The sequence below is a fragment of the Callorhinchus milii genome, unplaced genomic scaffold, assembly GCF_018977255.1.
Source record: "Callorhinchus milii isolate IMCB2004 unplaced genomic scaffold, IMCB_Cmil_1.0 Scaffold3, whole genome shotgun sequence".
NCBI lineage: Eukaryota > Metazoa > Chordata > Chondrichthyes > Chimaeriformes > Callorhinchidae > Callorhinchus > Callorhinchus milii.
The window spans coordinates 85,965,686-85,985,601 of record NW_024704744.1 but is presented as its reverse complement, the minus strand read 5'-3'; the positions used below and the strand labels follow the sequence as shown (position 1 = coordinate 85,985,601).

Here is a 19,916-nt window from a genome sequence, read left to right as displayed (position 1 = left end):
CTTCAACTGACTGTGGCGACGGTGGGAGTGCCCGTTGCATCCTCTTGCTTTTCTTCGGTTGCATCTACCTGGTTGAACTTACCAAGAGCTTTAATGCTTTCCAACATGGATTGAAATGTTTCCTTGAAGCCTTTCTCCAGTAACCAGCCCTCACTCTCACACTCGGGATCTTCCGGGTTTTCAATGTTTTCCAGGGCTGTGTGCAAATATCGCATCCCAGCCACTACACCAATCTACAGGCACAGAATACACCATAAATAAACCCAAACCATTAGTGTATGCAAATAGCAATACACGTGTTTTTATAGTGCGTAGAAATCAATACCTGTGTTTCTGCTGTGGTTTTTAATTTGAATGTAATCTACATGTGATCAAATCCTCCAGGTTTTAAAATAGTGTCTACTGTATATTTCACTATGATCTTGAATTCAAATGTTCTGGCATGTATATTTAACAGCATCAAAACTGCAAAATGGTTGTCTGATTTCTATCATCACAACCTGGTTAAGTATTAGAATGATCTGGCTCCTCTATATTGTTAGTTCAGTTATAGATTCCTTCTATCTTTAGCTGCTGTGAGTTTTATTGATTTGATATGTGACATGATCTAATCCTCAATTATGTTTGATTTATAACTTTTTCTGTAAGCAAATCGATATAATACCTCGCCAATCGTTGGTTCCATAAATACAGAACAGTTTTAACATGAAATTGGTAACAACAAGATCAGTAAGTAAAGTATTGAGGAATATGGGGAAAAGGGATAGAAATAGAATTACAGAGTTGGAATAGAATATGTGGTTGAGTAGACCATTAGGCCACTCCTGCTCTGGATTCCTGAGAGCACCTCTCCCACTTCCCTCAATAGGCAAATAAAGTACTGCACAGTGACAATGTAGAATTGGTGACTAAAGAAATGTACTGCACCTCACTTAGTGTTATAAAGGATGATATATGTGATGGTGGTTAGTTATGCTTTATTCCTATGCCAAATTAGTGATTAGAAATGGTGTGAGGCAGGTATCTTCAATAATTCTATCTTGTATATCTACATAAAGTTCCGGAAAAGTAACGCGGATTACTAACCACTACCATATTCACTATGTTGTTTACTGAATTTCATGACTTCCCACATTAGGTTTTACACCTCTGATCAGAATTTTAAGGATATCCAGTAGGGTAATTTAAGCATACAACTAACTCCCTTTGTGACATTCAGCCTGGAGATCTCAACTGGGAAAATTATGGTTAAGACTTGACTGATTTGGGGATTTCCCTAAACCATCTGGATATGATTTGATTTAGAGGAAAGAAAAGTGACACAAATGTGGACATGTGTTCTTTACTGAGAGGGGAAAGCTTGGACCATGTGACCCACCTCAGAGGAAAGAGGAAAAATCATTATTCAATTTAAATATTGCACTGTGATACCAAATACGTTTCTAGGTAAGCTATCTGGTTGCTATTTTGTGCAATGTCTGTGGAAAACTGGCCCCAGAATTTGATAATTTACTTGTTTTCTATGAATCTTAAAATAAGTTATTCCACGAAGAGACCATTTTACGCCTTATTTCAAATAATCGTTGATGGTCACCAAATATCTGGTTTGTTTTGTGGTTACTGCCCTAAAACATATTTATTAGTGTCTTCCTAGATTTGTATATAAACAATCAATGTTGTCTCAGACATAAAAGATAGATGTATTTAGTGTAAAAATGAATGTTTTCTGTAGTTATTTACAAGGAAGTGACTGATAATATTGGTGTATTTGGCCAATGTCATTTTTCTATCCTTTATATTGATCATGGACATTGCTTCAAATGTATAGGCATGGACTGACTTTGTCATAGTCACTTTTTATATTTAAAAAGTCTTAATGAATTGTTTAATCATGCCAAGTGTCCTCTCCATTCCATTAAAGGGAATGTTATTTCGTTTGAAGCATTAGACTGTTCTTGTGCACTTGTTTCTTCCCTCTTGACCCAATTTCTAATTCCATACCTATAGCGCATCAAATTAGTCTTTGCAAATATAGGCTTGGTAAACATATTAAGGATAGGCAGTTTACATGATCATGAAAGATGTAACTTGCCCTAATATCTTCATAGGTAAATGCAATGGTCTCGTACCCAGATTCTAATCCCACTCTGAGTTGCGCAAACCCGTAGCACTTGCTGATTTTAAACAAATCACAATTGGGCTGTTACAATGGACATCAATGTTTCCAGGCTTGAAAGCGGGGAGGGGAATTGACCAGGGTTCTCACTCCTGTTTCCTACCCAGTGACTCCTGCTGGAAAATATGTGGGCGTGTGGGTTGGGCCATGACAAGTTTGTCAATGATGACCTCCACAATGCAATTACTCACTGGTGAAGAATGGCAACTTGGGTAGGGACCAGGGTCACAAAGGGTCAGAACCTTTAGGGATAAGCAAGTGGAGAAAATTGGCAACAACAAAAAAACGGCGAGACCATTGCTCAGGCTGACCTGAGCCACAGGAAAGCCAATGATCATACTGCTCAAAATACGATAGCCCCATGCGATTCAATTAATCGGTTGTGCTGTAGAAATTTAGGATCTGGCTTCATTTTGTGCTTATTTGGGGATATTTAAATCTGTCAAGAAGGCCGTGGTAATTGAATGATTAAATGATGAAATTTGGGGGGATGATTTATGTAAACATTTGTACTTGTTCTCATTGCAATAATACTAGAAAAAAATATATATTTTGGAATTCTTTAGCATTAAATGGTTCTTTTTTTGTATTTGAAAACTCTAAAATAACCCTTATGTTTAAAAAAGACGGTCGTGTGAACTCAGCTCACATTGTTACTTTGAAGTCAACAAAGCATCGATATTTTGAATTGCACAACAGATGTAAAGATATAATCGTGTTATTTAGGATATTATCAATATCCACACCACAAAATATTGTATTGGCAACTTAACCCCACCTCTCTAAAGGTTCTACCATTATGATCGAAAGCATAGACATGTTGGAAAGAACCGTTGAGTTTTGATACAAAAAGAAAAGGTTTTTAAAAAGGACATTCATTTAACAGCACTTGATCCCCAAGAAGACACACCACTTAATCTTTAAAGCGTTGATCTGGAAGCATTGGTGAAAGCCAATGCACAACAGCCCTCTATCTGCCCCCAATCTAGTGGATATAAGATAAATCGCTCATGATTTTCACTTAAGATATTGTTAGGAATCGGTGCAATTTTTTTAAAAAAATCACTACAGAAAATAACACGTTTTTCTGTTTTTAGCGATCGTTCTCGTCGAATTAAATCAACGCGTAACACAGAAGAAGTTCCAGGTAATCCCAAATTGGTGAGGAGACTCTGAACTTGTCAGCAGACATTACAGGCAAATTTTATCAGAGACGGGACAGCGTGGAGTCCTGTAGCTCAGTGGGTAGAGCACTCGCTTTGTAAGCGAGAGACCTGAGTTCAATTCCAGGCAGAGGGCGAAACCTTGGGCAAGTTTCCTTACTCCACACAGAGCCTAATAATAATCCCTCCAAAAAAACAAAACAATAATAAATTGGTCATTTTCAATCTAAGACTGTTTGTGGGACATTGCTGTGCGCAATTGGCTGCCGCGTTCGCCCACAAATATACAGTCAATTCACTTTACAGTGTGTTCTGTGAAGCGCTTTGGGACGTCCTCCCGACGTGAAAAGCGCTATATCAAATGCAAGGATTATTATTATTATAAACAATATTGTGTTAAACGACAGTTTCCACGTTCCCCGCTAATCTGACCAATAAATCAATTACATCAACATAGATACAATTGGCAACTCACACGGGCTCAGTACTTAGCAAAAGCCTAAATGCACAACGCCAGACATCGAGATGTACGCAATCTGCATTTGTCCACGAACAATTCACTATTTTTTTTTCCTTTCTCCTCCTCTACAATCCCATTGAGAAATCCAGTGCTGAAGTCGGTACATACTGTACAAACACACGTGAAAAGCGCTCCAATTGCGCACCGAAATGACCGGTCCATTTTCACATCACAGCAAAGTAGCAAAGGATGTGATTGTTTGCGCGGGAGCTTCGCGACACTAACATTTATAACCAGAACGTCAACAAGTACTCTGTGTCTGCACTCCCGGGGGGAGGGGGACCCACACTGCAGGTGATGGTCTCGATCAGTTAAGTGTGCGATCACCTGTCACACTTCACGGACTTCGCTTACCTCGAACACCCAGATAAACAAGAGCAGGATTCCCATACTCTGCATCATGCCGGCGTAGTAGTTGAGGACCGCCTGCTTACAGCCTCGGGTCCACAGGTTGAGTTCCTCGGTCTGGTGCTCGTAGCTGAAGTGTGCGGAGTTGTTGGTGATGTGCTGCTGGATGCAGGGTCGGGGGGACGCCGGGTTACAGCAGCTGAACGGGACGTCATCCACCAGAAACTTGCCATCGACATTGCTCTTAACGCGACTGTAAAGAGAAAGAATCGGACCTCACAATAACCGGTCTCTGGAAACCCATCTACAGGACCACCAAAAAGGGGACCTGTCAATGAACACATCCGTTCTCCTCGTCTTATCCGTAACGATGGGACACACCAAGCGAATCCGCTCTCACACTGAGGGCGAAATTAAGGGTCATTTTACACCCAATGACAGGAGTAGCGCTACATCACCATCACCGGGTGGTCACTCCTACCCCCGGACACGAATTCTCGGCGCTTTTGACTTACTCTTTCACGTCCTTGGAGCTGAAGTCCAGGTATCTGTTGCTGATCCACTGGATTTCGAACCAATCTCGAAAGCCGTTGTTTCCGCAGCAGCGAAACTCCATCTGCAGCTGATCGATGGTCTTCTTCATGAAGCACCTGCCCGGGGTGTCGGTGTCGCGGTAGAACTTCATGCCGTTCCTCAGCCCCACGGACAGGGTCTCGTCCAAACACAGGCGCATCAGGAAACACACGATGATGGTGACGAAGGTCAGGAAACAGAAGAGCAAACAGAAGGCCAAGTAAATCTTCAGGATGGACTTCCATCGCGCGAATTTGGACGGATCCAATGAATCGTAGCAAAACTTGCCCCCAAAGCAGTTGATGGCGCAGCCAAAGACTCCGACAAGGATGAGCGAGTTGGGCACCAGATGACTCTCCGCGTTGTCCATCACTTCGCTCCGTTTTTTCAGCTCGATCTTGAGGAATAAACCCATCCCGAAGATCACGATGCTCGAGAGCACACAGAACCAGTTTAGGAGCCATAACCCCTGGGCGAGCTTGACCCGCTTCTGCAGGTTGAATTTGATTTTCAAGGTCATTTTCTGAATGTTAATTTTTTTTTTTTTTTTTGCGTTAAGTCCGAAAAAAAATCGAAACTTGTGGCGTTGTGGGGGGAAGAGGGGAGAATAAATTAGAAAAGCATGTGCGTGGGTGTAGAAAGGATAGGGCGCAGACTGCCTGAGTTAAGCCCAGTCATCTGTCCCTCCATACTGAACACCCTGGAAACACATCTGCCATCAGGCAACGTGCTCCAGCAAACGAAATGTTGCTTTTCCTCCCCCCCCCAAAAAAAAAAGCGCAAAAAGTTATATTTCCAGCCTGAAACCGACAGCACGTCACTAAAAAGCTAATAGCGGTGGACCTTTCCTTAGCGAAACGAAACGGATCCGAACGCCACAGGAGAAAATCTGAGTCTGCGAGACGTCACCTTAATACCAATCACAGGGCTTATCTGTAATCATTCAGAGAAATCTCTGCCCCAGATGAGCGATTGAAATTAATCCGCCTTTTTACTGTGTAGTTGCTTTGCACTCACATTGTCAGCTGTTGTGCTCGCACCTAGAAAGTTTGAGGAGTTGGGGGCTTGACTGAATGTTCACCCGACTTGACTGCCCACCCACCCACCCACCCACCCACCCGGTGCTTTGTGTGGCTATTGCTTTCCCAGACCAGTCTAAGAGGTGATTTTCGTGGACCCTTTTTAAATCAAATGGAACCGTGTCGTGAATTCTTACACTTTGTTTCCACACATTACATGTTTTTTTTTGTACAAAATGAAAAAGGTTAAAATAACAAGCGAACATAACCTTAAATGTAGGTTAATGCCCTGGAATAAATAAACATTCGCCTCGACCGTATTAATAGATCCATGCAAGTGGAGTACGCAAAGCTGTGAAACAGGATTGCAATTAAGCTCTTCAGAAATCTTACACTTAGGGGATCTGTAACTCATATAGTTTAATGTTTGTTCAGCATTAAACGATCTGATATGTACTCCTGGTTTTGTTGTCATGTTATTTTTGCAGTCTCTATCCCGCTTTCCCATATACGATGACTGAAAGCCATCCTGTCCCTTTCCTAAGTAGCTAATCTTCATTTGTGAGTGGTTGACAGTGAGAGGAGACTATTTAGTGAGAGAGGCTATTCGACCATAAGGCAGACCATCGTTGTTGGAGCCAGTCTGTGTACTCTTTCCAGTAAGGTTGATCTGACAGCAATCAGAAGCGGTCGGTCAGCCTTTCTTGAATTTTCTCCTCCTTAGCTCGAGAGCACTCAGACCAATACTAACGCACGGGGAATACCCAGACTGAGACCAGCTAACTCAGCACAAAAACAAGGAGTCATCCATCCCAAGATCTTCATTATTTGCATTGCTTCAGTGCACTCCACTGAGCCTATAGAGAAACTAAAGCCTGTAGCCACTGTATTCATTCTGCCAGTGACTGGAAATATAAAACTACTTATTGTACATGACTAACTTTTTTTTAAAAGAGCTAATACACCTATGAATAGAGTTCCAAAATTACATTTTAGATCAAATTAATCTATGAGTTACATGGTATTTTTGAAGTCATGAAAATGGAAAGTCATTTTGTTTGGTTGAGGGATTTACTTGTTCTGACGAATCTCAACGATTTTTAAAACAGTGCTCGCAAGCCAACAAAACCATTGTAAATAGTCTGTTGAACATGCGGGTGCATATTTAAAAGAATACAATTTGATGTAATTTAAACTCAAAATGGTAAAGAGGAAAAAAATTAAATATGGAAGTCCAAGATGGACCTATTAGATTGTTGAACTCTGATAATCCTTGCAATTGATATAGCATCTTATAACCTTATCACATCTCAATGGAAACATCTAAAGTACTTCATGGGATTTTACTGTAAAATGTAGTAACTGTGTTTGTAGGCCAGCGTGATAACCAAGTTGTGCTCAGCCATGTTTCAAACAGCCATGAATTTTATCTGAAAGATTTTTTGGTCAAGACTCTTTTTGAATAATACTTGGGATCTTCAATATTTATCTGAACAGGTAGACATCCTGGGACTTAAATTTGAAATCTAGTGATTTACATTAATAGTTGCTAAAATCAACATTTTTACTTAAACTAATCTGTCAAAAGGGTTTTGGTAATGGTAATATTGCCAACACTTTGTATAAAATACCTTATTTTATTTAAACCTGAAATGAATAAGAATTAGAACAAAATAGATGTGTTTATTGCACCCACCCTACAGTTGCTGCTTTAGATAAGACAATACAGAGAGTGGTTCTGACTACAACTAAGATAGGAAATATTTACATTTTGAACATTTACATTTTTACATGAATCAAATTCTAGGAATCTGGCTCATGTTTTGACAACAATCTGTGTTCCTGAATCCAGGAGATCCCTAACAGCTCTGAAGTTTAGCAGACTAATATTACACCATAGGAGTTTCTTTCCCCTCAACTACCACTGAAAGCTATGAAAGATACTTGTTTTGCAGGAATTTGTATTCTCAAGGACCACTTGTACTTGGCAACAACAAGCTGCTAACACAACTGCCTTTATTCAAGGTTAGCTAATCGGTTTTAAAATATTAAACACAGCGGGAGACTGGTTTTAAAGTAGCAGAATCCATTATCCTGACATCTGCAGCAAGGCTTTGTTTTACGGCTATCTGATGAGATTCCACCCGCACTAAACTTCGTACCCAGACTCCACAAGCTCCCTATCAGAGAATGGATCGATTTCAAGATCCTCACACTTGTCTTCAAATTGCTGAATGCCCTGGCAGCTCCTCTCCAACCTGCTTACTATCCGTTGCCTCCCCTCAATTGGCTCCGGCTTCCTGCTGGTCCCTCGGCGACTGCACGTTTAAGCCAATATGCCCTGAAACTCTGGCCTCTCCCGCAATCCCTCTACCTTGCCCCTTCCTTCCCCATCTTCAGGTCACGCATAGAGTCCTTCCTCTTCAACCGTGCTCACGGTCACCCTCCCTCCCCCAACCACTTGTGTTCTATATCCCACTCAAATTCGACCCATCCTGATTGAATCTTCACACACCAAATAAAAAGCTCAGCTCTTTCAATATATAGTGCTGCTCACGGTCCAGTTCTGCAAGAATCACGGTTATTGTTCCAGCTAAGATCAGCCAACTATGCACAGACTGGGAATTTTACCTGAAGCTTTTCTGGTTTGTATGACTGCAGAAAGAACCAATGCAGAAAAGAGTGGATATTTTGCTGCTGAGTGTGAGAAGTGCTGTTATCACTCTTGAAAGTATTGGAGCTAATGCTAATTCTCTCAGCTAAGTGAGCTAAGATCAGAAATATGGGAAAATTATCCTGGCCTATTCTCTCCTGCCCAACTATCCTTTTTTTTTCAGAACCTTTTTATTGCGGTTGCAGAATCTTTTAAATTCCTGCACATTGCTTCTTCTAAAATAAAGTAACATTTCCTAGGAACTATTTCATATAGTAGTATTTACTAGGTATGAAAAGCTTTAACCTGAAGCATCTTTGTTCAGCCTTGAGCCTTTTATTGCCTGGATAACTTGAGTTTAGTTACTGGAAATCTTTGCCACAAGCAAATGTTTGGTTGGACTCTTGTAAGATTTGTCAGTGCTTTCTCTAACAAGGTAGTTTCATGAGTTAAGGTAGTCCATCAGTGAGTTATGTACTTTGCATATTCTGGGACAATTGGGGGGAGAAAAGAGTGCTGATCACGTAAGTCCAGTGAATGGGAAGCAAGTTAAAATATCTTGGCATGGCTTTTCTGGTGTCTAGAAGTCTAAACAAAACTAATTAATTCCTGTAAACTATACCAAATGTGACGATCAAAGACAATTTCAAGTCATATCCCCTTCTTGCAACTCATCCACAACTGTGTTGGAGATAGTAAGCTTCTTCTTAAAAAGAGTATTACACTATACCAGTATGAATGTGGGCCTTAAGCAAGATAATGATGGTAAAATTGATTTTTTTAATATATAAGTAAGCTCATATAATTCACAGGAAGCTAAATAGAACGGTCAAAAGTGCCAGTGCAGGAAAATTAATTCCATCTAATATTTCCAAATAAAAATAATAAATCCTTGCATTATAGCATTTTATCACCATCACCAAGACATCTCAAGGCACTTCACTGGATATACCGTTAACAGCGTCTTGCGACATCCTGATATGAAGGGCAGTATACGTATGTAATTTGTTGTTGAATTTTGTGGTGAAACGTTGCATTCAATTTGCACACAGCAACAGCCATGGACTGTGACCGTTTTTATTTGAGGGAATGTTAGCTAGGACACTGGGAGAAGCTTCCTTCTCTTTTTGAATAATATAGAATTAATAATTCTGTCAGTTTCTAAATCTATCACCTCTTATTATATGAAGCATAACAGTATTTGGGCTTGTATGTTCGGTGGCAAAATTTTCTAATAGACTCAAATATAGTGTTCAGAATTTTTTGAGTAGCAGAGAATACCTCTGAGTGGTATAGCTAAAAATAAAATACAATATACATGTGCAAACTGTATAATTTATTAAGTCTATTGACAAACCAATTAGTATCACAAAATCAAAGTCAAGCAAAAATTAAGATTACTTGCTTGTTGCTCAATACAAACTATTTATGTAAGTTCAAGTATAGGTAGAGCTGCAGATTGTAGCATAGGCTGGGAACGCAATAAATTTAAATGATAATCTGCAAAAGCTCTGTAAACACTCAATTTTGGCACAACCACACCTCACGGTGACAAACTTTTGTCCCAGTCAGTTATTCTAGACTCTTCAGCCAGGACTCTCCAGTTTGGAGAATGATCAGATGCTAGCCAGTTGAAATCATCAATATTGTTCCAATTGTTTTTCGTTCTGTCCAAACCTGCCAGCTCAAAATCCTTCTCGATGCCTTCATACTTCCAGTTAAAAGGAGCAAAAGATACACCAGTGCAATCCTCTATGATGGCTCTGCTTGTCACATGCAGATATACGTTTGCGTCTTTCGTGTTATGGGTCCGCAGCTGCTGACATGCAACAGCAAAAGTGCAACCGACTGATTGATCCACAAAGACCGAGGTCGAGACAGGTCCGCACAAAACCTTGGTGTCGGTCACATTCTTGATGTGCAGGGTGTTGGGCGATCCCAAGAGCTTCACCACGCAGTTGGACAACCTGCTCAGGAGCACGTCTTTCCCATTGATCTCCTCTGCTCGCCTGACGAGCACTTGGGAGTCGGCGTCTGAAAAGCCGCATAGGTTTTGGTCCTCCCTTGTTGTGGAGTCGGCAGGTTTCGGGCTGACGGTGGAGATCAAGGAGGCGGGTGAAGCAGACCTGGGGGCGTGGGCGGCCGCCTTCTTGCGGGACTTGAAGGCGAATTTCTTCTTGGGGAGATGCTCCTCCCGCTTCTCGACCACATTGGCCTGGAGCTTCTGCAGAGCCTTCTGCGCCTGGCGCTGGTCGTAGGGGGAGAGGAACATCATGTTGTCGTTCAGGAACTTCTGCAGCTGCTGCATCTTGGCCGCCACCTGCTCGAAGTGGCCGGGCATAGCGGCCTTGTCCAGTGAGCCGCAGGCCTCCAACAGCCCCTCGACGCCAGACTTCTCGCCGGAGAAAGTCGAGGCGAAAAAGTTGATTTTCTCCTTCTTGGCGGTCTGCACCTCCTTCTGGTGCTTCCTCCTCTCCACCCCCAGCTGCCTCTCCTGGTCCCTGCGCTGTAGCCTCTCGCCCACCTTCTCCTTTCGCCGATCGTACTCGGGGTTTTCGTCCGACAAACGCTCCCCGTTCTCAGTCTCACCGCCAACCAGCGCCATCTTTGGGGACCGTTTCTAACTGCCAACTCCTAACGAGCCACCTGGTTGGTCCAATCGCGGCCGCCGCCTCGTTGCATCGGTCATTGTGATTGGCCGCGGCGGCCTCTTTGGTCACAGGGAGCTTTGCTGCTTGGCGTCTCCGGTCACGTGTCGGTCCCACACCCCAACTGCCCTTCTGGGTCTCCATCACCACCACTCTTCCCTAACAATAAATAATAATAATAATTCGAGACGTCTCAAAGCGCTTCACAGAATATACATACTGTAAAGTGAATTTACTGTAAAGTGAATTGCAAGCCTTTGGTTTGCTCAATTGGTTGTAATCTCGTCCCCAGATCAGAAACTGCTCGGTTCCACACATCTTCCTCGGTCAAGACTTTGACCCCTCGGGTGACAATCAGACAGGGCAGGACTTTGGGAAGAGGAAGGGAAACGTGCTTCAGTTGATATGTTCTATTGTGATGTGGATGTTATCCCCTGCCCCTGTTTGGAAAGAGAAGGGAGACCTTCCCTGGTTGTATTGGCCAACCTTCATTAGATTGGTCGGAATAAAAAAAAGCCTTTTCGGCCATTCAACCTGATATCTCCTGAAAGCCCTCCTTTCTGTCCCTCATTCAATGCATCAAGCTTTTTTTGAATGAGTCCAGTATCCTGGCCTTTCCCACCTTTCTTGGCAACCTGTTCCAGTTTTACCCTCTAAGAAAAACTTCCTGCTATCTGTCCTGAAATTGCCCGTTCCTAGTATCCAATAAATATTGAGGGTTATTTTGGTTACACTTTCATCACATGTTTTCTCCAAATTAATCTAACAGGCTGCATCATGAAGAATAAAACATGATTTATGTTTGCTAACTTTTGTGGTTAGTATTATAGGTTATTTTCAATAAAACAATTAAAAATCCAATTGGATGTTTTATATAGAACTATGCATAAGTTTAAGTGTTAATCAAACAATTTCAGATTGCAGTAGATATATCTGCAGCCCTAATCCTGATTTGTTTTGGTTAGCAGCGAGACTGACACATGTGGAAACTCATGGTTAAGTTTAAGAGTATCCAAACTACTCAGTTCCACACACTGTACCTATGGAAACTTTCATTTGTCTGGAATGCATTGTGTATTCTCTTCCGCGAGGGAGAGCTCTCTCTGCTTACTTAGTACTGGACTATTTAGTGATTGGTAAGAGCCAAGGCTTGGATCTCAGAGTTTATTTGGGGTACAGCTGGAGTTTAACCAACTAAAACCACATTGCCAAACTTCCCATTGGCTTGGCCAACTAGGAACATCCTTCAGGGGTAACTGAAGATGAGTGGGAATAATCTCACCCCCCCCCCCACTTTGACTGGTCTGTCCTCCATGTTTGTGGCTGTTATTAATGATGCCTTGAAGTTCTGCAGACCTACCTGACTTATGCTGTGAGGCGGGTACTGAAACCACTAGAGTTTCGACTCAATTCCTAACTTCAACTGCCAGGCATTATTATCTTGGATCTTACTCAGCCACAGAGACCCTGGTTCCCCAGGATAAAGTCAACAGTTATGTGTGTTTAATTTCTAAAAACCTATAAATGGAACTGCAAAAAATAAGAGCGATTTCCTCTTTCCCTATGAAAGTATGAGCATAATAATCCTTGCATCTGATATAGCACCTTATCACATCTTCAAGATGTCTTGAAGCTCTTCACAGAATATACTTTAAAGTGAACTGACTGTATATTTGGTGGGTGAAACGCAGCAGCCAATTGCACGCAGTAGTGTACCACAAACAGCCATGGATTGAGTGACCAAATTATTTTTTAATCAAAAGATTGTTGAAAAGCAGAATCAATTTTTCCTTAACAACGAGTCTGCTCTCACTTTTCCACGTTCCTGTTTGAAGAAATCCTGCGACTTAAAAACTTTTAACATTTAACAATGCACATTTTGCATCTGAAACCACAGAGGATCATGAGTTGTGTTGGAACCTCTTTATAGATTTTTTTAAAACAAAAATCAAGGCACCGTCATTTTTAGAGCCCTCCCCCCTTCTAGTAACTGCAAGCAAAAACGAAATAATATTGCAAGGAAAAAATGACAGCACGTTGCAATCGAAGCTGCACTCCTTCACAGTGCGGCCTCTCACTGCAGTGAGAGCTGCAGTCAGTGGGCGAGAGAGAGGCTATTGTACAGTTACAGGCAGCGACTGCTGGGGAGCGGGACGCGCATGCGTAATGGCTCAGGTAGAGGACCCCGGGCGCCCGCCGCTGCCGCGCTCCCTCCGCCCTCAAAGAGGAATGGCGTTGACACGTGTGCAGGAGGGCAGCTTCAGTCACAGGCTCGTTTTTATTACTGCTGTCACGTTATTCGGGATGCAGCAATGTTTTTAAACCACCCACAAAATCCTGCTGGTCTCACTTTATGTATATATATATATATATGTCTATGTATTCAAAAAATAATAAAAAGTCCCAATTCTTCCAAATTGGACAACGCAGTGGTGAGGTCCATCTGAAGAATTATGCTCTCTAATTGTCGCAATGGTGTTAAAAAAATTCTAGCACAAAGGCGATCGACGGGAACGAGAAAGAAAGAGAAAATGCCATGTCACCACCTTTGTAAAAGGCGAAAGCCACTCATCTCCCATCTACAAGTTTCCTGCTCCAACCACCTGCAAGGTGGCTTATTTGCAATATTCCCATAAACGTGTGCATACATAGCGAAAAAGATACATTTCGCAAATATTTGCAATAAGAAAGGGTATATAAAATACAAGGAAAGAATTGGGGGTAATTCTATCAAACCAGTACAACAAACCCCTACAATCAACGAGTTGTTTTTAGATATTGTGCATTATTTTATTTTTTGGAGGAAAGTGCCTTGAGCAGTTCTATTTTATCCCACTCCCTACTTGCGGGAAAACGCATTTTCATCTACCAATTTTGCAGGAAAATGCCTTTACCAGCTACCCCCCCCCGCCCCAATTTACAGGAAAATACCTAGAACAGCTGTAATTTCCCAATTTGAAGGGAGATTGCTAACAGCTCCAGAATATCTAGACTAACTCATAGAATTAGTTTTTTTTAAATGTTCTGCGTCCATAGAATTTTATTCCCAATCCTTACATTATTTTCACATCCTGTATCCTTTCATACCGCAGATGTTTGCCTTTGAACAGCTCAGTTAATTCCTTTCCAAATTTTTTTTTTTGCAGGGAAATGCCTTGAACAGCTCTGCTCTCGGCCCCAGCACTTTACTACTAACTGACTGACTTGCTGTGAGCAGTGCGTATATGCGTGTGTGTGTGTGTGGTGTGTGTGTATGAGGGGGGAGGAGGAGCAGGGAGTGTGTTTTTTTGGCGGGGGGGGGGGGTGGGGGTTGTGGTGTGTTTTTTTATTTTGGCGCCGGGTGATGTGGCCGGCCCCTGGCGCGATGGCGAGGAAGCCCCGTTGACAAGGCACGCTTCATGACGGTGAGTTTCCTTCAGTGTATTATAATTTTGTGATAAAAATTTTCAAGGGAAAGGGAGAGAAAAAAAAACACCCTCCGCCCCCCCTCCCTAAAACAACAACTCCTTCGAGGGGAGGTGGGGGGAAAAGAGAGCGAGAGAAAACACAGGGTCTAAGAATTGTACTCTTTTTATCACACAAATCTCCCTCCTCCTCCTCCTCCCCGGCTTTAGACAAGAGAGAAACACCACCATCACATCACCACCACCCACCATCACAGCGCAGCACAGAGTGAGAGCCAGGAGAGAGAAAAGCTCTTAAGTTGCAAAGAGACACAGACGCGCTGATGAATTTCAACAGCACTTCTCTCTTTATATATATATAAAGAACCTCTCCACCCCAACTCCCCCCCACCCCTTCAAAAAAAATTAAATGAGTCATCGATTTGTACTCTTTTTTTCCCGTCCTCTACCTCCCCCTCTTCTCCTCTCGTTCTCTCAAACACCTCCGTTTGATCAGGACGGGGTTGGAGACAAAAACTCACCACCCTCCTCCCTTTCTGCTTCCCTAAACGCTTTTTTTNGTCCAAGTTCAGGGGCGATTGCGGTTGTTTTAAGCGGTAGATTGACCTGACGGTGGTTATTCTCGCCCCCCCCCCTCCCCGGCATCAACGCGTCCATTCCTTTTTTTAAAAAAGGAAAGACTCCCCGATTTCTCTCTCAAGACGAGGAGAGAAAGAACATGAACAACTCCCTTTCACCTAAAAAAAACCTTCGTGCTTTTCTTCCTCATCGAGGAGGAAAAAGGACGCACCCCAACCATCGCCTCTTCGCTTTTTTAAAAAATGTACATTTATAAAACGTCGTCGTGTTTTTTGACTCCCAACTCCTCGTCCCTTCGTCAGCTCCCAACCGATCTGTTGCTTTAACTAAAATAAAGAAAGAAAGTGAACCCGATACAAGAGAGAGAAAAAAACGCCGTCTCGCCCGCTCCTCCCGTTCATGGCGATGGGCGGGATTGGATTGGAGGTCGATCTATTTCTTACCCCCCTCGCTCTCTCTTTCTGCCTTTTATTTTATTTTTTTAATTTTTCTCTCTTCTCTTCTCTCGTCCCCCTCCTCTGAGAGTCCAGACCGCGTCTGACTCATTTCCAAACGGTTTCTCGCTTTAAAAGGGCTTTGGGTGGGGTTTTGTTTGGAGAAAAGAAGCAAACCCCCCCCTCCCCCGTGTCAGTAACTGCAGGATTTTTTTCAAATGGTCACGACACCAGCTTTTTTTTCTTTATTTCAGATTTGTTAGTAATTACAAGTCGCTTTTCTATCTTAATGTGTGTATTTTAAGACGTGGCTCTTTGGTGGCCGACATTACTATTAACCGTCCGTCTCTCTCGCTCTACCGGGGCCATTTAATGCTCATTTTTGTCCCAACAGCAGTCGTTTTTCTGCTCTCTCTCCCTTTCCCCACTACTTTAATTTATATTTTTATTTCTCTCATCTGGACGAATGAGAGCAAACGATTTTTACTTGTATTTAAAAAAAGGCAGAAACCGCTTTGCTAGAGGAATGTTTATAAGCTAATTATCTTCGTTTTGATTGCGTGTATGTATATATATATATATATATGTATGTAGCTCGGCTTCAGGGTTTTTACAAAGGTTCAGCGTTTCTATAAACTCACAAACCAGTCTAGTTCGGCGCTTTTGAAAATGGCGTCAACGGGCTTTTTGTCGGTTTAGGCCCCGCTGAGACCCAATTTATTATTTTGAAACTCATGCGACGAAGGTTTGGGAGGTGTTGGACTTATTTAGTTTGGAGTTTGCAAATTCCCTACTCCCCCCGCAATGATGTAATTCGACTTTTTATATATGTATATATATAATATATATATATTAAAAAGGCTCTATTTGAAACTAATGTAATGGTGGAGAGTCGCCGCCCTGGCGCGATGCCAGGTGTGCTGGCGCACCTCTAATTCTGGCCGACGCCATTTTAGTTAGATGCTGCTTTTTTAAAACAATTATAAAATCATGTTCTTCTTGGTAAGAAATAGTAAACGAGGTTAAGTATTTTTTCACCGGAATCACCTTCATTGATTAAAAAGTCGGTCTTTTGTCAAGGTGACCTTGTCCTCCGTACCCTACAGTAAAGAAGCCGATTGATTTGACAATGTTATCTCAGTGTTTGTTGTATGCCTAATGTCCTAATGTACAATTTATTTGGTACAATAAAGCCTGATGTTAGTGCACAATACTTTGTATGGTGCTTTCATGTGTAAAGGTTTTGCATAACACGATAAAAACAAAATGCAGTCTCTCAACCAATATTTTACCGACTTTTTATATATCTGGTTTGGCGTTTATTATAATATAATGTCTTTCTTAATTTTAGGTCGCCGTAAAAAACATCCGAGATTTTCAGACGCTTTCCATGTTTTAGCATTTCCTTGTGGTGCATGTTAACGTAAACCTATTTATAATTTAGGCTGCAGATAGATCAACATTTAACTCGCTGCCCATTTAACTCTTAAGTTAATAGTGCAGTCGTTTTAAACGAGCACAATAAAACCGACTAATAATTTTATACTTTCCAGATAGTCATTGAAATGGGCTATAAAGTAAACCATTAGAGTAGTCTCACGTTGAAAAAGAGCTTTGAAAACGAGGTTACGTTGTTGCTCTTGGTAGAATAAAAATGCAGAGCGGATAAAAGTACTTGTTTCAGAATGCAAATGCACCTGCATTTACATTCTGAACAATTAATAGATGTAGAATTGTAGAGTCCAAAATGCTATTTTAATAATGGTAATTTTAAAAAAGTTTTTAATTGTTTAAAGATTGTGTATGGATTATAGAGGATTTGCAGTACTTTAATACAGAATGTGTAAAGGTTTTGCATAATACGATAAGAACAATTTGTTAAATTTGCAATTCCTTTTGCAATTCCAGTGTTCCAGAATATTTAAAAAAACTTGGAACAAAACCTATGATTTTAATATTTTTTTACCAAGTAATTTGACCCAAGTATATTGCACCACTGACGCGCTTACTATGAATGCAAAACTCCTGTCAAAAAAAAAGAAAACTGATAAACAAGTACTTGAATAGACCTTTTCAGCTAAATGCACAGCTAAGCTAAAATGGAAACCCATTAAAACGATCAGCAAATGGACTGAGCAATTTTAATCACCTTAGTGGGTTGACCTTACTAGTAAGCTTGTGTTCATGTACTATACAATGTTGAAATAAAAAAAATACACACAAACCTCACAAGACTACCAAATGTAGTGGTGTGAGTTTAAGGTAAATTTTTGCTGTAATAGTTCCTTATAGTTGTGAAACATTGAAACAACAAAATTACATTTGTATAGCGCCTTTCACGTCTGGAGGATGTCCCAAGGAGCTGTCCAGCGCCTTGGTACATCCTTCCGACGTGAAAGGCGCCATACAAATGTACTTTTGTTGTTGTTGTGGAATACAGAGAACGTTTTAAGGAAACAGTTTCAATTACAAGTGTTTTTCGCTGAAGAATTAAAACTTTACAAAGAACTATCTGATTGAAGTGAGCTATTGTGTATTACATTTTACATATTTTAGAAAGATAGGATGTTTAATTGGTTAAAAGTTGTATGGGTGTGCTGTCTGTGAAGAATATCAAGAATTTCCCAAATAGTATTTTTAAATAAATTGGTTTAAAATTCTCCATTTTGGAAACATTCATTGGTTATTATTGCTCAAATCTGAAGAACTTCTGTAGGAGTAGGCACACTAAATCTCCCCCTCCCCGAATTTTTTGGAAATTGCTAAGAACAGGGCAAAACCTTGGGCAAGTTTCCTTACTCCACACGCCTAATAATAATCCCTCCAAAACAAAAAACAATAATAAATTGGTCATTTTCAATCCACGACTGTTTGTGGGACACTGCTGTGTGCAATTGGCTGCCGCGTTTCGCCCACAAATATACGGTCAATTCACTTTACAGTCGATTCTGTGAAGCACTTTGAGACGTTGAAAAGACGTGAAAAGCGCTATATCAAATGCAAGGATTATTATTATAACTTTATATTTGCTAGTAACTGTTTCATAGTTCAGCAGTAGCCTTAGTGACAACTACCATGAATAAATACAGCCATAATGTGAAATATTAATCCCCTCATGTAGAGTTTTGACAATAGTGTTCATTTATACAGATATATATATATGCATTGTTTTCCTTTACAGTTGCTTTTATATTTATAAACAAACCCTTTAGGAATACCCTTATTTATAGAATTTTTAAAATCTTATTTTACCTAAATTCAAAAATAAACAGTTGATCAACAACAAGACAACAAGATCACATTTGTATAGGGCCTTTCACGTCGGGAGGACGTCCCAAGGCGGATCAAGATGTTTGTCAAAAAGATTCAGAGTTGTGCAAAGTTGAATTGGTGCAAATTATTGTAATTTGCAAAGCATTGCAACTAGAGCCAAACATTTATCCCAATGGGATACACAGGTATTATATTTCAAGTGAAATCAACTGAAAGCCTTTTTTTCCTGTTTTATATTTATACAGCAAGTGTAAATTTTGGTACATACCTTTTAATTGTGTCAAATGAATTAAAAGTGACTTATGTGGGAGCTTATATACAGAGGACAGATGAGCTTCTTTATGATGTCACAAGGAAACGGCTATGTATCATACAGTGTTCGCCACAACTGTAAATGTATGCAGAGGAATAACAAATGTGTCCTGTGGGTTCTGAATCTGCACAATGTATGAAGGTTTTGTAAGTGGACAGATTCACCACATAGTCTAAAACTGAGTATTTACCACAAACTGAAGTAAAACCAGACAAATTCATATTTAGCTTCAGTGTGCCAAATCTTCAGATAATGTTCATCTGCGTTTTTGCTTACGTGTGATTTAAAAAAAAAATCTCTTGAGATATCAAGGATAAATAAAAGGGAAGCTGTGGGATAAGATTTATATCCCCAAAGTGACAATATGCATGACTTTTGTAAACGATACAATTGAGTTATTGTCACTGCCACAAGTGGGATATAAATTATTTCCACAACTCATCATTTTTTTAAAATATAATTACATTTCAATTTCAGTGTCTTATTACAATTCTTTTATGCTATATGGGATAGGTGTTGCAGGATGTATATGTTTCTGAGCACCTTAGGGGTGACTAGTCATGTATTTATGGATAATCCTGGATATTAGATCTGGTTGTGTATTTGGTTTCTAACATGTGTTAGGATAAATAATATTGTATAAATATTAATTTTAAATGAACTAGATTGGTGTTTGGTTTGTGGATGGAAAGTTTTTTTGTCACTTTTCTCCCGTGCCTCAAAAGTGTCGATTAATTTCAAGCTCAGCTGTAATGCTCATATGGTGAAATTGCCTGATAGTAATTGCTGTCACAGCTCATGCATGAATTATGG

The 19,916-nt window shown here is 40.7% G+C and overlaps 3 protein-coding genes across 4 annotated transcripts in view; 1 reads left to right on the top strand and 2 right to left on the bottom strand.

The window, feature by feature from the left end:
• On the bottom strand, positions 1–5,300 carry prph2a (peripherin 2a (retinal degeneration, slow)). Its single transcript, XM_007892457.2, has 3 exons — positions 4,723–5,300; positions 4,214–4,460; positions 1–233 (listed from the first exon to the last, which is right to left on the bottom strand). The coding sequence occupies exons 1-3, from the start codon at positions 5,298–5,300 to the stop codon at positions 3–5; spliced, it is 1,056 nt and encodes a 351-aa protein (XP_007890648.2). The 3' UTR covers positions 1–2.
• A 4,469-nt stretch (positions 5,301–9,769) lies between these two features.
• On the bottom strand, positions 9,770–11,117 carry tbcc (tubulin folding cofactor C). The gene has a single exon (XM_007892456.2). The coding sequence runs from the start codon at positions 11,055–11,057 to the stop codon at positions 9,996–9,998; it is 1,062 nt and encodes a 353-aa protein (XP_007890647.2). The 5' UTR covers positions 11,058–11,117; the 3' UTR covers positions 9,770–9,995.
• A 3,291-nt stretch (positions 11,118–14,408) lies between these two features.
• The window catches only part of bicral (BRD4 interacting chromatin remodeling complex associated protein like), a 33,329-nt gene continuing 27,821 nt past the window's right edge, over positions 14,409–19,916 (top strand). For both annotated transcript variants that reach the window (XM_007892454.2, XM_007892451.2), the window contains exon 1: positions 14,409–14,504. Coding sequence is in view for 1 of the 2 variants with exons in the window: in XM_007892451.2 (XP_007890642.1) it covers positions 14,499–14,504 (6 nt within the window). In the remaining variant the exon portion in view is untranslated. The remainder of the gene's footprint in view (positions 14,505–19,916) is intronic.

Excerpts from the sequence above, each read along its gene's own strand:
- prph2a (XM_007892457.2), bottom strand. The coding sequence starts at position 5,300 with ATGACCTTGAAAATCAAATTCAACCTGCAGAAGCGGGTCAAGCTCGCC. Across the intron at positions 4,461-4,722 it reads AGCTCCAAGGACGTGAAAGA|TCGCGTTAAGAGCAATGTCG; the intron begins GTAAGTCAAAAG and ends TTCTCTTTACAG. Across the intron at positions 234-4,213 it reads TGTTTATCTGGGTGTTCGAG|ATTGGTGTAGTGGCTGGGAT; the intron begins GTAAGCGAAGTC and ends CTGTGCCTGTAG.
- tbcc (XM_007892456.2), bottom strand. The coding sequence starts at position 11,057 with ATGGCGCTGGTTGGCGGTGAGACTGAGAACGGGGAGCGTTTGTCGGAC.